Source organism: Procambarus clarkii, chromosome 44, assembly GCF_040958095.1.
Source record: "Procambarus clarkii isolate CNS0578487 chromosome 44, FALCON_Pclarkii_2.0, whole genome shotgun sequence".
NCBI lineage: Eukaryota > Metazoa > Arthropoda > Malacostraca > Decapoda > Cambaridae > Procambarus > Procambarus clarkii.
This window is the reverse complement of record NC_091193.1, coordinates 17,694,923-17,713,535: the sequence shown is the minus strand read 5'-3', so window position 1 is coordinate 17,713,535 and position 18,613 is coordinate 17,694,923. Positions and strand designations below refer to the sequence as shown.

General features: G+C 36.4%; 1 protein-coding gene across 1 annotated transcript in view; it reads left to right on the top strand.

Annotated features, from left to right (window-relative positions):
• Positions 1–1,081: 1,081 nt before the first annotated feature.
• LOC123745387 (ATP-dependent RNA helicase DHX30) overlaps positions 1,082–18,613 on the top strand; it is a 22,694-nt gene continuing 5,162 nt past the window's right edge. Inside the window, exons 1-12 of the mRNA XM_045725890.2 lie at positions 1,082–1,322; positions 3,485–3,565; positions 4,009–4,105; positions 4,603–4,769; positions 4,963–5,111; positions 6,800–6,923; positions 7,979–8,177; positions 10,615–10,693; positions 11,247–11,378; positions 13,677–14,419; positions 15,031–15,235; positions 16,233–16,456. Coding sequence (XP_045581846.2) covers positions 1,181–1,322; positions 3,485–3,565; positions 4,009–4,105; positions 4,603–4,769; positions 4,963–5,111; positions 6,800–6,923; positions 7,979–8,177; positions 10,615–10,693; positions 11,247–11,378; positions 13,677–14,419; positions 15,031–15,235; positions 16,233–16,456 — 2,342 coding nt within the window. The 5' untranslated portion in view covers positions 1,082–1,180. The remainder of the gene's footprint in view (positions 1,323–3,484; positions 3,566–4,008; positions 4,106–4,602; positions 4,770–4,962; positions 5,112–6,799; positions 6,924–7,978; positions 8,178–10,614; positions 10,694–11,246; positions 11,379–13,676; positions 14,420–15,030; positions 15,236–16,232; positions 16,457–18,613) is intronic.

Sequence of the window (18,613 nt, the reverse complement as noted above, 5' to 3'; positions counted from 1 at the left end):
ATATGCATAAATAAATAAATAAATAAACAGTATTGTATGTCGAACATAAAAAATATTAAATGTATAAAGATATTGTACACAATGTGATAAATCAATGATATAATCTTTAGAGCAGGACAGCACGATCGAACCAATGTTGTGGATAACCACAGATGTGCACCTTAACCCATGGACTAGGATGTGCAAAAAGTTACACGACCTGCAGCCCCTGGGGCCGGATTCCGGATGATAATCTACAAAACTGTGTAGACGTAGGACTCCACACCCATTATGCTTCATACAATAAATATTTGTAACTTATCCTATTATTTTTTTAATATATATATATATATATATATATATATATATATATATATATATATATATATATATATATGTCGTACCTAATAGCCAGAACGCACTTCTCAGCCTACTATTCAAGGCCCGATTTGCCTAATAAGCCAAGTTTTCATGAATTAATGTTTTTTCGTCTACCTAACCTACCTAACCTAACCTAACCTAGCTTTTTTGGCTACCTAACCTAACCTTACCTATAAATATAGGTTAGGTTAGGTTAGGTAGGGTTGGTTAGGTTCGGTCATATATCTACGTTAATTTTAACTACAATAAAAAAAATTGACCTCATACATAATGAAATGGGTAGCTTTATCATTTCATAAGAAAAAAATTAGAAAAAATATATTAATTCAGGAAAACTTGGCTTATTAGGCAAATCGGGCCTAGAATAGTATGCCAAAAAGTGAGTTCTGGCTACTAGGTACGACATATATATATATATATATATATATATATATATATATATATATATATATATATATATATATATAATATATATATAATATATATATATATATATATATATATATATAATATATAAACTCCACACACACATAATGTGTGTGTGTGCAGAAATAATAATAATAAAACAATTAACATCGTGTAGTTTACTCTATATATCAAAATATATTTGAAATCCGTATCAGTCACTAAAAAAAAAAAAAATGGGCTGCTCTTATTACAAATTCGCTACTTTTCGACCGTCAGCTCGCTACTTTCCGCAATTTGAACCTTGGCAACGCTGCTCGTAGCTGGTCAGTCTGCCCCCAGCTCTCTTACCATCAGGGTGGCTCCTCAGGCCCCATGTGATAGATAAGAACACAAACAATTAAATTATGCAACGATGTTCGTGTTAGAGAGACTGGTGAAGTTAACACAAGCGAGGTGTGGCGTATATCAGTTGTTCGTCTTGTCAGAAGGCAATTATTGGGCTTCAAAATGCAGGCATATTAAAACGTCACCATTATCAGACGCCAAGGCTAAACGTAACTAATATTCTTTATTGTATGGTGGGGGGTATTATCGGTGTTGGCATGTGATAAACGATTAATAATTATTTATTTTGTCGGGGGATATTTATCCCGAGGGCCATTATATCTGGTGGCCTCTTATGAGGACTGGATGCCGGCGTCTTGTCGAAGGTTACCCCATTTGTCCTGATGATTTTGTTGAGCTGGATTCTAAAACTCTTCAGTATTTTGGTGCTTACATCTCTGGCAGTAGGTGGTTCCATGGGTTTATAAGTATGGGGGGAAGTATAGTATCTTTTCTATTCTGCATTGTGGCTTGAAATCGTTGCTCCTTGTTCGTGCTACATCTGACCTTTCGAAGAAGTTTGTTTAGGGTCAATATCCTCTAATTTGTTCAGCATTTTAAGTTTGAATGAGACCATCCCTGATATATATGGCTTGCAGCCCTCCCTGAGGCCCTCAGTCGTTACTGGTATGAGTCAATTTAATTCTGGGATGATTTTAGTCGCCTGGTGTTGAACTTTGTTCAGAGGTATGTCTTCTTGAAGGTGGTCTCTAAGGTCAAACTACTGACCTTCCCCAGGTTGCAACTACACAACAGTTGCCTAACTACAATAATAATTGGCATTCATAAAATATACACAAGAACATATTTCAGAAGTACAGTAGTACTGTATGTATATAGGTACTAAGTTATATAATAAAGAAAACCAGTAATGCGCAAGTGTTCCAGGTTTCTGTTTACTGTTAGGTGAACAGGTGCATTGAGTGCCCAACCATTTCTCCTTCCTGGGTATTCAAGTATAGATATAAGCATGCTATCGTTTTATGTAGTTTTATATTTGCTGTTTTAATATAATCCTTCGCTGGTATTAAATAGTTAAATTGCACTAGGATATTTTGCCCATAACTTTTTCTAATTTGTTAAACTATTTACGGTTAGGTCTGCTAGTTTTTAAAATCTTTTGATGAACCATCTTATGTTCACCAAACCACACACTAGAAGATGAAAAGACGACATTTCGGTCGATCCTGGACCATTATCAAGTCGACTGTGATGAGACGAAGGGAGGCGCGGATATAAGTAAGGTGAGAGAGAGAGGTTAGGAGGAGGAAACCTTAGAGGAAGGTAAGAGCACGACAAAAGGTCCGGAAGGGATAGGTGAAATAAAGGGGGTAAGGGGATAATAGGAGTAAGAATGGGAACATAAGAGAAAGAAAACAAAGCAAAAAAGGAAGGGAAGGCTTATGTTAGGTCATGTTTGTTAGAAAGTTTAGAACATTTGAATATGTATGGTACTGTGAAAGGGGAAAGTCAACAGCAACAAAGCCAGGACTAAGGTTCATGTTGGGTAGGTTGTATTCACCTAGTTGTGGGTGCTGGTGGCTGAGTGGACAGCATGCTGGATACGTAGTCCTGAGGTTCGGGGTTCGATTCCTGGCGCTGGCGGAAACAAAAATGGGCAGAGATTCTTTCACCCTGATGCTCCTGTTACCTAGCAGTATATAGGTACCGTACCTGGGAGTTACAGCTGTTACGAGTTGTTTCCTGGGTGTATGTGTGTGTAAAGAAAAAAAAAAGCCAGGACTAAGATTCATGTTGGATAGGTTGTGTATCAGAGCTGATTCAACAAGACAGCGTCTCTGAAGAGTAGAGGCAGGAAAGATTATTTCAGAAGACCAATCGATAGGATGACCAGAATCCTTAACATGACAGAAGAGAGACATCTTCACATTATTTTTTGTATGACCATGTAGAGATGTTTGAAAAGTTCTGTGGTACCAGTATCTGAAGGTGTATTATTACACCCTCAGCCCAACCACTTGGGCTGGACGGTAGAATGACACTCGCTTCATGCAGGTCGGTGTTCAATCCCCAACTGTTAGTGTTTGAGCACCATTCCTTTCCCCCGTCCCATTTCAAATCCTTATCCTAATCCTATCAAAGTGCTATATACTGTAGTTGTAATGGCTTGGCATGTTCTCCTGATAATTTCCTTCCTTCTTTCACCCTTAGACACTCAGAAAAATAGTTTCCATGTTGTCTTGACCCTATTTGTTAGCTTTTCATATGACTGGCTGTCCCTTTTGAAAGTCCAGGTTGGCATAGCAGGAGTGACTTGTAAAGGAGGTACCACTGCATCCCAATTTTTCAACATTGAATTTTTTTTTTCCAGATGGACCGTCTAGAATTCAGTCACACCTTCCACAAAAGCAGCTACAACAACTTGTGATGGCAGATACACACTATGTTCAAAGTAAGGAATACAGTCTTATTTTGAGTTTATTTATATACAGTACTAATCCTCCGTGTGTACAGTATGTGTGTGTAACGTATGTGTTTTTTTAGTTTAATGTGGAAAAGAAATGCTTGAGGTAAGATGATGGTGATGAAAGAGGCATGAAAATCAGGGAGAAGGGGAGAGTGAGTAGAAGTAAATGAAGGGAGGAGTGACAGAGAGGGGAGTGGAGTTAATGGGAGGGGAGAGATAGTGTGAAGGTGGAGATGAGAAATAAGTAATGTAGAAATATGAAGAAGGATAGAGGGAGAAGATCGTGAAAAAATGAGAAAAATTGTTACAGCCACCCTGTTTGTATCACCCTTATGTGACTGAAAGATAACTAGTTAACACATGTAGATTTTTTTTGTTGGTCTGCATAATACTGTATATGATAAAATTAAATAAGTTTATTTTTTCAGAGCAAAAGCACGAAGTTCTACAACTATTTCCCCAAGTTAAATCAACTATTAAGAACATGTTCCAAAACCTCTCGAGTAACCTTAACCCAATATACAGGTAACTATAGTTTTTTTTTAATATATTTAATTTTTTCTCATGTATACTGTACTTGACCATTATATATACTGTATATATTAAACATGATTACTAGAGGCCCTACATAATGTGGATTTATTGATTTCAGTGCCTCTATAATGTAATGTACACTACAGTACTGTATCTTTATTTTTATTTTGTTTATAACTCATACTGTAGTGTATTGTATTGTATAGCAGCCCCTTCAAAATACTGACTTCTGTATTTAGTTCCAGATTTGATTCAGATTTAAGAAGAATTTGAAATCCAGGTTGGAATGTTTGTCCTTTCCTGAGCTAGTTACTTTATCTTAAGCTAGGAGCCATTGAAACACCAGGACAGTGTTACATGGCTAGACTCTAATGACAAAAAAATTGCATATGCTTGAAGAAAGGCTTATATCTAATGTTGTAGAAGACAGTCTCGGTTCTTGTATCTGATACTGTAAGATTTGATATTAAAATATGACTTTTCAACAGGTGTGAACAAACTACATCAGCAGTTGGAAGAGTCAATCATCAGTTAGTATTTCAGTGTTCTTTCACAATTAATTGGCCTAAGCATGTCACCTTTTATGGCTATGGGGTTAATAAAAGTAATGCAGAATTGGCTGCCCTGGTAAAGGCTGCTGAAATGCTTTACAAAGGCAAGTATGGTGAATTTAATATTTTATAGAAAAAGTCTGGCAAAAGTTATTTTTGTTCCATCCTGGCATATTTTTAAGAATTATCAATAAAAACCAATGTGAATACTGTATTAAATATGTTTGTCTTATTCAGTGAAAATATAAATGTATACTGTAGGTGGATTTTAAAATATTGTATATATCTAATTTTCAGATAAGTGCATCGATGAACATGGTTACCCAATAACAATTTCGCATGAAGAAAAAAATAAATTGCTTCAGAAATTAAATCTTCCCCCATTGATTTCATTGCCTGCCTCCCTCGTAGATGAAGGCTGCGACTTGTTAGATGACTTTGATAAGGTTAGCTAATATCCTGTTATAAAATTTAAACAATTTTGCCTATTTTATGAACAAAATTGTATTGATCATAATTTTTATTTAATTGTTGAATTAAATGTATTAACACCACCCCCTACATCCATATTACAATTACACACATGCCAAACTAGAAATAATTTTTTTTAATTTTTGAGCCATACTAGGTTACAATATACAGTATGCAATGTTTCTCTTGGTCCTGTAAGGAGTGCCGGAAAAACCAGGCTGTAGTAGATATGTAGGCCTGGCCTCAGGCCGGGCTTGGGGAGTAAAAGAACTCTTTAAACCCCCATCCAGGTATGCACTATGTGCCATGTTCTCTCAAATTAGTCTAAAATTATGTAGTGAGGGCCTGCTTGACGTGACTAATTACAGGTAGACCTACCATTACATTTGGTATTCCATTTAGACATGACTTTTCTGAACTATCTTATTCATATGCCCTAAATCAAGATTATTCTATTTATCTGTATTCAAAAAATAGAATCATGCATAGTCAGGCATTGTCACTGGTGCTACAAAGAATGTTTCAAGCACTCCTTGCAGGGGCATTAGTGGTTGTATGAATGATCAGTCCACTCTAGTAGGACCAGCAAGAGATCCAATTCATAAAATTCCTGAGCCTCTCTTAACCTTCCTGTGGCATCATTTGTGATTGCCAGAGGAGGGCTCAGCTAACTGCCCCCCCCCCCCACACACACACACACTTCTAGATTTCCTGTCCTGAGTTACCTTATATTCTTTCCTATATTCTATATTCTTTCATAAGAGCCTTCAGCTCTTGCTGGGGAAGAAAGGTCCACTTTTCCTCTTTCAAGTGGGGCTAGCTGATGTCGACAGTTAAGGTTTAGGACATGGCTCTCAGCCACTGAAATTTTTTTCCTTCATTAAACATTTGCATGTGAAAACTATCACCATTTAGGCAGTAAGAATGAACATCTGGGTTAAAAAATAGTGCTTTACTGCACCTTGCAAAACTGCACCAAGCACAATTTTGTTAATACTCATATTGTCATCATGGCTTAGCAAGACGAAAGCAAAGAATTAGCAGTAGTGAGCAATAGATCCTAGAACATACACCCTGGACCACAGTGTGCAGAAGAGGCCTAGTGGACAACATACCTGTTCATGGCATACCCTAAGCATTTTCTACTTGTAAGACAAGGAAGGGCAAGGAAAGTCACTGACTGAAGCAAAATAGAATTTGAGATTCAATCTAGCCATGCATCTAGCATGACTAGTAAACATAACTAATTGCATCCATACACCAAGGTGATGTAGTGACCAAATATGCCCTTATACGTGTCCAGCACAAACACCTATGTTCCAGAACCCATTTCCACTATTTATAACTCACTATTATAAAATTCACTATTTATAAAATGAATTCACTATTTATAACTTAGACTGGGTAGGTCGAAGTCTCCAAGGAAAATATCTGGTATTTCGTTTGTTAGATTATCGATTATTTTGTTTATCTGTTCTGTGAATTCCTCAGCCATCGCATCTGGTGGTTTGTATATTAGAATAATAGCTTGGCTTATTTTTGTTGTTTTTTTGCCCCAAGTTGTGATTTACTCCAGTTTACTCCAAGCTTTGTTGTAATTGGTCATTATTTTACAACTTGTGAGTTCCTGAATGTTGAGTATCTTAATCAATTTAAATTCTAGGTGGTGAGACCACTCATGGGTCAAGAAGTCTTAAGTATATCTCAGTGTGTATTACCACCTACCAAGGAAAAATCGGAGAACGACATTGGATCTCGAGCACGTGGCCTCTTCGAGAATGATGAAGGTACAGTACTGTATAGTCCTAATTTTTTTATGTAAAGCTATGTTCAGTATTTTAATATTTGGTTTATAAATTAAATTATATTCATCTGCCTTTTCAAAATACAGTATGGTGAAATTTCTTTCTACAGTACTCTGTACAGAAAAACATAATTACACAACCAGTTTCTATCTTGTTGACTAATCACATGGTACAGTGCTTATTTTCATCTGTATTCTTGCATTTTATTTGGCTCTAATTTCTACTTTAATCATGTCACCACAGCACACCCTTGTGGTTATTTGTCAATGTTTTAACTCTTTTACTGTGATGAGCAGTAGAACGTGCTTGATAGAAAAACAGCTGTTCATTGTGAAAACAAATTTTACCAAATACCTCCAAAATAGTTTCCACATTCTGTAACGTGTCCAGACATCTGGGGCCAGATTCACGAAGCAGTTACGCAAGCACTTACGAACCTGTGCATCTTTTATCAATCTTTGGCAGCTTTGTTTACAATTAATAAAGTTAATGAGCTCCAAAGCACCAGGAGGCTGTTTATAACAATAACAATAGTTGATTGGGAAGTATTCATGCTTGTAAACTGTTTAATAAATGTAAACAAAGCCGTTAAAGATGGAGGAAAGATGTACACGTTCGTCAGTGCTTCCATAACTGCTTCGTGAATCTGGCCCCTGGCCTTCAGGACTGACTGTAATACTGCAGTATATGTCTAAGGTTATTTTTGCTGTTTTTTCTACTAATACAGCATTTGGTAAAACTCCAAAATTACACATAGCCTTAAACTTTGTTTTGTTTGTGAAGCGAACACTATAGTAAGCCTTCTGACTCATGCAAGGCAGGTCTTGTTTACACCACCTATTTTCATTTTGTATTTATCCAGCCTATTTCTAAAACTTTCTACGGTACAGTACTGACCTCATTGGTGCCACCCGGTAGATTGTTTTAGCAATTCTCAAATTGAAAACCAATTTTTATCAATATTTTTGTGTGTGTAAGTCTGACTAATTTTTTTTTCCAACACTATTTATATGCCCTTTGTTAATGCCTCATCTCAGAAATGGCTGCAGTGTCCTTAAGCTTGGAGGAAAACAATAATCTGAATACAGTAGATTTACTTACTGGTCGAGAGTTCTCTGGTAGCAGGGATGATTCGGATTACCGTAACAGAGAACTTCATCAAAAGCTCGTTAACAGACTGAGAAATCAAAGTATCAGAGATAAGACTTCTCCGCCTCTTCCCATGCTCAATTACAGGTGAGCACTACTGTACTAGTATTGTTCAAGCTCTTTCCACTTCTCAAACTTCACTATCTTGAGGTTATCTTGAGATGATTTCGGGGCTTTTTTTAGTGTCTCCGCGGCCCGGTCCTCGACCAGGCCTCCACCCCCAGGAAGCAGCCCGTGACAGCTGTCTAACTCCCAGGTACCTATTTACTGCTAGGTAACAGGGGCATAGGGTGAAAGAAACTCTGCCCATTGTTTCTCGCCGGCGCCTGGGATCGAACCCAGGACCACAGGATCACAAGTCCAATGTGCTGTCCGCTCGGCCGACCGGCTCCCTATCACTAAAAGGACATTCTGCTGCTATTATTAATTTTAACCACATGCTTCATTACTAGGAACATCACTGCTACTGCTGTTAGCTCTTTTCTTTAAAGTTGTCCAAACTCTGTTTTTTTTTATTAGTTGGCACTTTTTTTAATCTAATTTGGTAAGGTTTCTTACCTTAGTAAGCCTTAGTAAGGTAAGGCAAGACAATTTAAAGTAATTTAATTAAATCCTTCTAAGTGAAATGTAGGTGCTAGTGAGGAAATCTGTGTTTGTGAGAAGGATTTAGGAATGGATTAGGGGTGAGAAATTATGTAACTAATCTGAAAGATTTATTAGATTTCATTAAGGTTCAATATAGTGTGGCTAGAAATCTTGCCTGTTTGTTTTTGTTTTCAACATTTTCCTTAGAGAAAATCAGTATGAGCCATGAGGATAATTCCATCCTGCACTCTGGGTACCCCTCACAGCTCCTACTGATTTTCTCATTGATACATCACGTTACTGTGATTGCTTTGTTCATTTGAAGAGAAGCGTTGGGGGGAGGGAAGGTTAGAACTCCTAGACCACCGCCAGAGTGCATTGGGGGGGGCAGTGTGTGAAACCCTGACTGGGATTCATTAGAAGCCTTAGGACCTCTTAGAGGATTTACTTGCATTGCCCGATTGAGTTTTTAATAAATATTTTCTCCCTAATATCACTAGCATCACTTTTCTGGTTCTAACATTCGACTGCTCTCTCATGAAAGAATTCACTATGTTCTTGTACAAGGATCATGCAGTCAGCAGGTGCAAAATTCAAAATACCAAAGGGAATTGCTAAGCATCCCTGTAGTAATAATGTCCTGATGGATTCATTGGAGAATGCTGTACTCAATCCAGCTTGGAAATGGCCATCAGAAAGTCAGACTTTCTAAAAGTCAAAGCCCTCTTTAGCTCTTGTGTATGATCACAAGTAGCTCCCAAACAAGGGTTTTCACCATCTATCTGCTGGGCTGCTGGGATCAACTCGCTGTCTGGAGCACCTCGCTTACCCTATGATTTACTGACCCAAGCCAGCTTGCATGCTACCCAAGCTGAAGAAAGCAGTAGAAATGTATACAGTAGATAGAAAGAAATCCAAAATACTTGTCAATGTATGTCAATTTAATTTATAAAAACCACCAGTATATACCCTATAGTTAAAATCGCAGGTTCTTACACAAAGGATGTCAAAGAAATTTGTTAAATTCTTAAATTCTGAAAGAACATTATGTTTAGCTACCTGATTGACAATGTGAAGGTTAAAATCCTGACAGCTTCTTCATAAATAATATCCATAGTATTATAGAAAGAAAATAATAGAACTTAAAAGAAACCCAGCAAGCTTTGGAAAAAGAAATGATGACAAATCCATGCAATCGGCTGTAGTTTTATAAGTTATTAGAAATACATATAGACAAATAAAAATTTATAAGTTATATAATAGATATGCAAATAGATTTATAAATACTGTATTTACATTCTTGGCGCAAAATTGTTACATTTCTCCAGAATATCATCTTTCCGTTGTGAGACATCTGCATGCTTTGTTCAGAGCCGTCCTTATCTCACCAACAAACACCATTACATATGCCTTCTGTCTGTTTGTATGTAATTATAGTATACTGTGAATGATATAATTAATGTACAAGTGATATCTTTGGTTTTTAATATCTAAAACCACCTGTCAGTGTGTGAGTCACTCTGTCTCCTGCTTGATGCCTTCCTCATGTAATTGAGATATTGATGGATGATGATGCTGCATTATAATTAAAATTACAGTATTGCTTAGTCACTACCAAGGTGGTAATCCTAGGTCTAAATATTTTGGCTACTGTTCTGTTATTTAGATACATTATATTATGGTGTTCTGTCATGAGAGAGAGTGAGCTGGTGATAGAGAGTCGGCTGCTTTAGATTTGCTAAACAACCTAAAAAAAAAAAAAAAGACAAGACATTTGTTTTGCAGCCCTCTGAGTTTTTTTTGTTTTTTTTTACAGCTGCCTTGTATTGGTATACAGTACATTCCAGAAAATATAATGATTGATATAGCAAGGGAATAATTATCTTGCATACATGATTTTTGTTTTGAAGTATTGTACTATACATATGTGGTCTTGCAGGGCGGATTTGGAGAGAGCGCTAGATGAGAAGAGAATAGTGATTGTTGCTGGTGACACTGGCTGTGGCAAGAGTACACAGGTTTGTTATAGTGTGTTCATTTCATGATGAGATCATTGGTTTTGGTAACTAAAGTTGTTCACCCATTACAGCAGTTGTTTAATGTGTTACAAACTCTCATGCTTTGTCGTGTCCATCATCATTTGAATGGTATTTATTGTAGGGTTTTAAGAATAATTTTAATATAATATTTACAGCATATTTATAAAAAAAAAATACCCAGGGGGGTATATTAGACTTTGTATTCATGACATTGAGGCTTTAATTGTTAACAAGATCACTAATTATGTACTGTATTTCAGGCATTGACTGTAAATTAAAAGCTCATTACTAAGCAGGCTACTCAGTTGTGTGCATTTCCTTACTGTTTGTCTTAGCTTACACTATGCCTTTCTGAGTGAGCCTTGGTATGCTAGATGGGATTCCCCAGGCATCGCCGTATACACAGCCTCTGCTCTCACATGGTGATGGGTAGAGGGAGCAACTAGGTGGTCAATCAAGCACTCCAGTTGCTTGCTCAGAAATAAGCTTTAAATCTAAAATCAACACCTAATTTGTGGTTGTTTATTTCTAGGTTCCACAAATGATACTGGATCAATGGATAAAAGAAGACAGAGGTTGCGAGTGCAATATTCTAATTACACAACCCAGGCGCATTTCTGCAATATCTTTGGCAAAACGAGTTGCAAAAGAAAGAGGTGAAAAGGTAAGATGAATGTTAAAGCAAGACCCGAGTAATACTGTATACTGTGCGGTGTAAGTAGTATGGTGTCCTGAAACTAGTCACTAAAGTCAAAACTTTTTTATCTTCAATGGTTAGGACAAGAAGGTATTTTCTTGGGAACTTGTTGCAATAAATAGAGATATGGTTTCATTATCATTGCCAGAATAACATTTCTGGCATCTCCACTTAGGCAAATTCAAACTCCCACTAAATATATATCAAAACTTGCCACTTCCAAAACAAAAACCAGCCCTTCGATATTTTACTAAATGGGTCCATTAACTTTTCCACACCCCAAACTATTTCTGTGTTGAGATTTTGTATAAACTTTTGTTATTAACCCGGTAAAAACAGTATTTATGGAGGTACAGTTCAATGTTCAGAACTACACTCAAAATTAAAATTACCCATAAGATCTTTTTCAAACCATACTCATCCACTTTTTTCTCATGCTTAAAACTTTGATAAAATTCACCAATTGGAATCAATGGGATTCATTTTGGGAATTGTTCCAGTTAATAATTTAGAAGATATAGTTTTATGACCATCCTCAGAATAACATTTCTGCACTTCTACTCACCTAAAGTCTTGACCTTCACAAAACTATATAAAAGTGAGAAAAATCATTTATAAGAAATTACTTTCCCCTAGTGATCTGGATTTCACTGCGGCCCTCTCTGGGGAAGCACTGTATGTAATCCAATATCGCCTCACAATTTTTGCATTACTGAGTATATTGCTGTGATGTAATGAATAGCAACTAAACAAGTCTTGACTGTACTGTACAGTATATGCTTTTCAAACTATTGTAGACGTTTTGAATAAAATATATTTATTTGGATTCCTACTTTATTCTTAAAATACATTCTTGTAAGAAAGTTGTCACTTGGGATTAACTGCACAATAAATCTATGAGAACTTGTTTTAGTTGGAGAAACTTGTCAGCGTGGTGTGAACACTATTTAAAACTTTTATCCGCAGATAAAATTGCATGTTTGTTTTTGGAAGAGCTTTCATATTGCTAATCTTTAACCCCTGCACTGTGCACCTTTTATAATGACATTCCCGTGGTGCGCCAAATATAAATTGTTCCAAAAACAGTATTTGTTCTTTTTTGTATTGTTAATTAGCACCCAGGAAGCACGAAAATTCACGTATAAAGTCTCTATCTCTTGTAGTTTAGCCGTAGTTGCCTGGAGAAGTTGCATTTTGTGGGGGGTAAAAATTAGGGGAGTTGCCACATGGGAATAACATTGTTGATTTATTTTCAATGTTTCTAACTTTATTTAGCTTTTTTGCTCTAATAAGTTGTATCTGTGTCAAAGATGGTGTTCATTATGTATAACTTTGAGAATATACATACAGTATATAGATATTATGTGCATAAATATATGTACACCATGTATTTATTCATACTAATATAAATATATATAGGCCTATATATATAAACATAAATCTTATAATTGCACATAGCACACATTTTGCCTGAAATATGTAATGATAATCACTCACTTGCTGCTGTGAAACTTTCAGTGGCTCATAGTATGGCTGTCCTACATGTTCCTAAAACCATGGTCTTAGGAACGTTTCATAGGCCTTAGTAACCTAGAACACGTTACTAAGCCCATGAAAGGAAAGTGAGGGACTCGGGATGTTTTTTAAGGTGGGAAATAGTTAACTGGAGGTCTGAGGAAGCAAATGTGAGCCCCCTTGTATGCATGGGAGTTTCGAATATTGTGATACACTAACATAATCATATGTCGGCTGGCGCATTTTCTGGCGAACGAGTTTTCTCGGCCAGCGCAGTCCAAAGGTTAAGGAAGAGTACAGTAGTAAGTGAGGAAATAAGTCATCAAATATGTAGATAAGTAAGCATTACTAAGTTGTATTTCTTTTCATAATACCTGGAAGTGACAAAATAAATGAGTGCAGATACAGTAATTGAAGTGTATTCGTTTTTATTTTATTTTTGTCTCCAGTAGTTTACACTCGGTAATCCTAATTATGTGGGGCCCGTCCTCATTTGAGTTAACCAAATGTTCGACATAGTTAAACTTCTTTCCAGATAGTATGTCCCAAAATTAACATATTAAATTTTTTAATTTTTTGTTGAAGCCCAAGAATTGTTCTTGGACTTCTAATGTACAGGTACTGAAAGATACAGTATTTCCATTTTATGCTGATTAAAATCAACTTAATGTCTAAGATTTGCTTTTCTGCAAAATACAGTATGTCTTACATTAGTTTTAGTTTGCTATTTTAACATTAATGTCTTTACAGGTGGGTGACAGTGTTGGCTATCATGTACGTTTAGAATACAAACGCCTTCGGAACCGGGGTGGCATTATGTTCTGCACAACAGGAATGCTGCTTCAGAATATTCACTCCAACCCTAATTTGGATGGCATATCACATGTTATTTTGGATGAAATTCATGAACGTTCAGTGCAGACAGATCTATTGTTAATCGTATTACGCCGCCTGCTGCTAAGTAAGAGTAATTTAAGATTAATCCTAATGAGTGCTTCCTTGAGCACAGAGCAGCTGCAGCAATATTTTGGTAAAGCTGAGACCACATTGCTAGAGGTTCCTGGCACACTGTATCCCCTCACTAGACACTACCTTCCTCATGCCTTAGACACACTCAAGATTGACTCTAGACGCTATAATATACAAGCTCTCTTGGAACCCGAAACTCGTCCTATGGTCAATGTTGACCTTGTGGTTGATGTCATTCGGAGAATAGAAATATCACGACCTCCGGGAGCTATTCTCTGTTTTCTTCCTGGATGGCAGGATATCTCTCTAATTCAAACCAGACTTCTAGAAGATGAACATTTAAAGAAAAAACTGTGTGTATTGCCTCTTCACTCTCGCCTCGGCTCGCAAGATCAAGAGATGATATTTGAAGACCCGCCTGAAGGAAAGAGAAAAGTGGTACTCGCTACCAATCTGGCCGAAACCAGTTTGACAATAAATGATGTTGTATTCGTGGTTGACACTGGGTTTCATAAGGAATATAGGTGAGTATTTAAATTTTGTTTTCAACCAGGATAAACTTGCTTTGAATTTGTAAGGTTGATTGAAATGAATCATTAATGTTTGTTATATTGTATAGCCAGATAAAAATATTTTGGATGGGAAATATTTGTGTTTGAGATTCCACTTTACTGTTTATCATTGTGTTTTAGGTTTTGATATTTTTTAACATACAGTACAGCATATGAATCGTGTATTAATACAGTATTAATTTTCTATTCTGAAAGAAATATTTACCCAGATTAATAAGATTAAAATTTAATTCCTCCTGTCAGTATTATTGCCATATAAGTATATTTACATAAATCTGCAATCAAAAGTGTAATAGAGCTGATAATGGTATTGCCTCTCCACCATAAAAATTGTGGTTAGAACTCACTTTCCTGAGTTTTTAAACTGAAATATTATAGTAATACATCCTTGCTTTAGTGTTTGTGTCACTCAGAATATATATTACATATAGTATTAACATTTATATTATTAAGTTGTTGATTGCCGCTGTTACATATCTTCCATGGTGTCTAGTCCCATTAGCATACACTAAAAAATCAAGCACCAGTTAAAAAAGGTATTAAATAATAACAACATTTCTCAGATACAACAGTAAGAAAGACTTGACTGTACTTGGAAATCATTGGATATCTCAGGCAAATAGTCAGCAGCGGGCTGGTAGGGCTGGGAGAGTTCAGCCTGGTGAGGTCTTTCATCTTTACTCCACTCGTATTCACCAAGAAATGAGTCAATTTCCAGTTCCAGAAATCATGAGAATTCCTCTGGAGCATGTCATTCTTCAGTGTAAGGTTAGTATAACAGCCATCTTAACTAGAAAAGTAATAGTGAAGTTTTTTGTTCACACTGTTTTCTTAATTAGCATGAGGGATACATTACTAGAAAACCTTGTACATGGTGAAATTGCCAAAATTAAAGGTAAGGTTATATGGGAAAAATTGAAAAGTATTCCACAAATCGTTCAAAGCCAGGGTGTTTTAAATTCTTGTCTCGGCAAAACAAGTTCTTTACGAATAGAATACATTACCAGAAAAGTGTCCAATCAAAAATATTATAAACACCAGTCATTTTTCCATTGAATGTTATGTGCCAAACTGAAATATATTCCAGCCCCAGATATTCAACTTTTGTACTACATTTTTAACATAATAAATACTTATAAGAATTCTACAATAACATAAACATCAAACTATGGTCCCCGTGGTGCAGTGGTAAAGCACGCCCGGCGCTTCGCAAGCGCTTTGGCCTAGGTTAGTATCCTGGCTGGGGAGGATTCACTGGTCGCCAATCCTTAACTGTAGCATTGGGCATCAATCCTTAACTGTATCCTCTGTTCACCCAGCAGTAAATGGGTACCTGGTGGTTAAACAATTTGGGGGGTCATATTCCGGGGAAAAATTCAGATTAAGAATCTGCCCAAATTGCTATGCATGCTAGTGTTTTTACAAGAATGTAACAACTCTCATATATAAATAACAAAAAAATAAAACGTGGGATGTGAATTTGCTTGCAAATAAATGATGGGGGGGGGGGGGGGGGGAGTATTATGAGTAAAATTGTGCACCAGTTAACAGCCACTGCTCCTTTCATACCACTCGCTACCTCACATCCCTCATTACCACCATTCATCTCGCATCCCTCCTTACCAACAGCCATCTCATTTCCTTCCCCTCAACCATACTCCCTTCTGCTGCCCACCACTCTACTTCCCTGCCTACTACTGTACTTCCCTGACTACCATGCATCCCCCTCCCCACAAAACCATCTACACTGCCTTATTTTTTTCAGTCTCATTGTGGAGACGAAAGTGTGTTGAGTTTCCTCTCCGAAGGGCTCAGTATTCCCTCACGTAGATTGATCAGTTCAGCCATCAACACACTAAAGAAGTTGGATATGCTAAAATCGGATGATCAGAAATGTACTGAAACTCTTACTGCACTCGGACATCGTGTAGTAAATTTCTCGACTCCACCTCCTCTGTCTAAAGCTCTTGTTTATGCATCAATTTTCAGGTTAGTATTTACTAAGTTTCAATGCAACACTCACGGTTCTCTAATGAATATTGTCAGTGCAGTACAGTGTAACATTGCCTAGTTAGTTGTTACTGTATTTCTTTTGATTTCATAAATATTTCTGGATAAAATCTGATCAAGGGTGTGTGTGTGTCATGTTTATCAGGCAACACGGTATGTGCCAAATATAGTCGTAAAACAAAGTAAACCAGCACAAATATTTCATCCTCTTATAAGTAATTATTATATTTTAAATATAAGCCTTTCATATAAATTAATTCCTGTGCTATACAATATTTAATGTAACCTAATTTATGAAGTTTAGGTATACTGTACTTTGAAAATATCTTCTAATATCCTGATGCTTATACAATACAGTAATTGTAAAGATCCAGGTATTTCGTGCCAGTTGCTTTTAAATCATTGTTAGCTGGGCATTTACGAATATAATGCTACAGAATGCATTCTAGTGTTTTTCATAAGTTTACAATTTAAGTGCTCATTGTTGGAAGATTCCTTACCTGAAGGTACCTGCCAGAAGTAACAATATCCCAGCTTAATTCTGGTATTTACCAAGTCACTGTTTGGTGGACACTTTGTGCAGTCTGTACATACAGTTTTTGGTTCTAAATAAACTCGCCACTCCTTATACTGTACTCGTGCTTTCTTCCTATGTTAGCTTTAGTTTCTTGTAATGGTGTGGTTGTAACAATAAAGACTAGGATACATATGTCTAATTCAATTTCATAGTACATGCAGTTTTGTCTGTCTTGTTTGTGTCATGTTGGGCAATACCTATGTGAGGCAGTATTCATTCAAAGGAGATTGTGAAATGGATACCATCATTGCAAATACAGCATTGCAGATGTTCCCATATTTCCAAAAGATTCACTAGTGTTAAGTGCTGTTGCTTTGAGTAGCACTTAAGTTTCATTATTTGTTTTGATGGTGGATGTGTGACACTTGTATTAAAGAGTACAAATAAGGTGGAATATCATTATTTAGTGTATTGCATACAAGAGGGATACAGTATTCAGATATTCAGACTGATTAAGTTGGCAGTGTTTCTAAGTAGTGTTAGGGGTGTTAAATATCTTAGAATCTTAATACAGAATGTTGTGTTTAGTTTTACACTTCTTTTAACTACTCCTATGTTGATAAATCTTTTGTATTTGGGAAAAAGAATTTTTCTGCATATTGGGTGCCTGTGTTGTACTGAATAATTGGAACGTCAACAAACCACAAACACATTTCTTAGTGCATATGATATACAGGATAGTCTTGTTTGAAATTAAAGCATCAGAATTGTTTTTACTATAGCTAGCTTTCTATTTAAAAAAAAATGTTAACCACTTTTTGGGATATATCAAGAATGGTAAAAGAAATGTTTTGGATTTGGAATTTCATTGCTTTAGTTACAATGTGTCTTGCACTAGACAGTTTCCCTGAGCCAATTGGGAAATGCTAGTTTTTTCTCCCATTTTTAAGAAGAAATTGGTGGGATGATGCACTGGAAGGGACAGGCATGAGACAGGAAAGATAAATACATATTCAAGTTCAAGTAAGTTTATCGAGATAATTAAATACATCCCAAAAGGATAGAGTAGCTTAAGCGATTTCATCTACTTCAAGTCTCTCAAGGGGCACACAATTGTATACAGTAGACAGATAATAATATACATTACAAATGCATATCCTTAATTTGATATTCATGACATAGTACATATTACAAAATATATTACACTCTTGGGGCAATGTGCCCCTTGAACACTCCCTCTTAGAGGTCTAGCAATGTTTATCACGGCTACTTTCTCCTCACTTGTGCAGCTACTAACATTAAAGGTGATTTTATTCCTAACTATGTCCTCCCCTTCTATTTTTCTAAGCTGTGTTTCCTTACATTTTGCACATAGTCTCCCTTGCTTAGCACCTTTTTATGATTACTTACTTCCCACTTAACTTCATCTACCTACCATAGCTAACTTTTCTAGTGCTTCAATCCTCTTCCCTACACACAAAAATCACAACAGCGTGATATATCAAATGAACAAATCTACAAGCGCTCTGATGAGGGTTCGAACCTACGCACAGGATGTTCCCAGAAGCGCCTTAAGTAAACTGTACCACGACATGGTTAAAAAAAAAAATTCAGTCTCA